A 2,121-nucleotide genomic window follows, 5' to 3' on the forward strand; every position below is an offset into this window, starting at 1 on the left:
TACACCGATGAGTGTCCTCAGCTCCAAGAGGACACTACATTGGCGGTAGCTAACTCTTACCCACAAAAACCAAATTACAACCAAGGATCCTACCAACATGGAGGAAATCAAAATCAAGGGTGGAGGGATAACTCAAACCAAAGGTGGAACCAAGCTCCTCAAGCTCATCCTAACCAAAACGCCCAAGTCTACTACTATAACCAACCCCAAGGTCAACCACAATACCAACAACCATACCAACAACCCCCACAATCTCAACCTCAAGGTAAGTACCAACACCCACATAGTAGGCCTAGCCCTCCTCAAGTTAACCAAGCCCTTCCCTCTAACCCACCTCACATGAATGACACAATTCACACCTTCATGCAAGAACAACGAGAGTTCCACAAGAAACAAGAAGCATATATGGCTACAATAGCCGATGCCCTTTCTCGTCTAACAGTCCCTCCTCAAATCGCACAAAACATCCAACAAGCTTCAAACTCAAGTAGTTTGCCCTCCCAACCTCAACCTAACCCTAAGGGTAGCATCAATGCCATTACCCTTAGGAGCGGCACTAAATTGGATAAGAATGTTGCTATACCTACAAAGTTGAGTGAGGAGAGAAACAATGAAGATGTGGGAGATGAAGTGGAGGTGATGAGGGATGAAGATGAAGGTGTTGATAAAAATAAGGAAGAACCACCCAAGGTCAAGGAGCCAAAGAGAAAGACTTTGCTTGAAGAGCCTTTGCCCATTCCATTCCCAACTTTAGCCAAGAAGGCCAAGAAACAAGAAGAGCTTAACCCTACTATGGTGGAAGTTTTCAAGAAGGTTGAAGTCACTGTCCCCCTCTTCCAAGCAATTCAACAAGTGCTAAGATATGCCAAGTTCCTTAAAGATATTTGCACTCACAAAGAAAAGCTTGGCAACCTCAACACAAGGCCGGTAGATGATTCAATCTCCTCTTTACTTCTTGAAAAATGCAATGATACCGGCCCATGTTTGGTCACTTGCTTGATTGGCAGAATTAAATTCATAGACTATATGTGTGATCTAGGGGCGTGCGTGAGCATTATGCCACTCCCCGTTTATGAAAGATTGAATTTATCACCCCTATAGAGGTCCAGAGCAAGGTTTGTGCTAGCCGATAAGATTATTGTGTCCGTTGTTGGGATTGCCGAAAATGTCTTAGTCAATATTCAAGGATTGCTCTTTCCAGTTGATTTTTACATTTTGGAGACACCTCCTATTGACTCAAACAAGCCATCATCCATACTCGTTGGAAGGACATTCTTAAAGACAGCCCGTTTCAAGCTAGATGCACATTCGGGAGTCTATTCTTTTGAGGCGGATGGCAAGTTACTCAAGTTAACCTTGGAGGAGTCCAACAAGCCCGTTCTTGAAGCGTATTCTATTTTTGGGTGCGACGTAGTTGAAGAGCAAGTCATTGAGGATGGCAAGGAGCAAAAAGAAGAGGATGTTGCTAAGGAATCAAGTTCAAAGGATCATACTAACCCAAAAATGCCAAGGAGTTGGAGATCTTCCTCCTTGGTGAAGTTCCCAAGTGACCAATGAAGCCATGCAAGTCCAACTTAGGACTCTAAACTAAAGTGCTTGGTGGGAGACACCCCACCATGGTGACATTATTCCAACTCTATCTCTTGTTTATAGTCTTTTGCCTTTTGTGATATAATGGTTAGTTTAGGTTTGATTTGATGAATTTTGAGTTGTTCAAGTTATATTGCTTGTGGACAGTGAATTTGTGCTTATTTGAATGGTATGGGGTTGGTATGTTGTTATGCTAAGGGTAGGAACCTTAGTTTTGAAGAAAATTTTTTTTTTCTGAAACAGGGCATCTGTGCGTCCGCACCCACCTGTGCGTCTGCACAACCCTAAATTTTTTGCCATCTGTGCAGACGCACCAGCCTGTGCGTCCACACGCGCTTTGATTTTCCCTCTGGTCGCAGCGCCAGCACAGTCTGTGCGTGCGTGCTGCCAATTTTCCTTGCCCTGAGCGAGCGCTCATCTGCGTGCGTCCGCACGCACTCCCTTTCGTGCTTCACCTATTTGGCCGGACAGAAGTGTGCATCCGCACGCCAATTATAAACCCTCTGGTGGCAGCGAGGGAATAGCTTGTGC

At 44.8% G+C, this 2,121-nt stretch overlaps 1 protein-coding gene across 1 annotated transcript; it reads left to right on the top strand.

Annotated features, from left to right (window-relative positions):
- LOC107640807 lies at window positions 340–1,557 on the top strand. Its single transcript, XM_016344304.1, has 2 exons — window positions 340–987; window positions 1,102–1,557. The coding sequence occupies exons 1-2, from the start codon at window positions 340–342 to the stop codon at window positions 1,555–1,557; spliced, it is 1,104 nt and encodes a 367-aa protein (XP_016199790.1).

The sequence above is a fragment of the Arachis ipaensis genome, chromosome B05 (genome assembly GCF_000816755.2).
Source record: "Arachis ipaensis cultivar K30076 chromosome B05, Araip1.1, whole genome shotgun sequence".
NCBI classification, from domain to species: Eukaryota; Viridiplantae; Streptophyta; class Magnoliopsida; order Fabales; family Fabaceae; genus Arachis; species Arachis ipaensis.

Bases quoted from the DNA above. Each gene is read 5' to 3' on its own strand.
- LOC107640807 (XM_016344304.1), top strand. From the start codon at position 340: ATGAATGACACAATTCACACCTTCATGCAAGAACAACGAGAGTTCCAC. The intron at 988-1,101 runs GTCACTTGCTTG...TCACCCCTATAG, and splicing joins ATGATACCGGCCCATGTTTG to AGGTCCAGAGCAAGGTTTGT.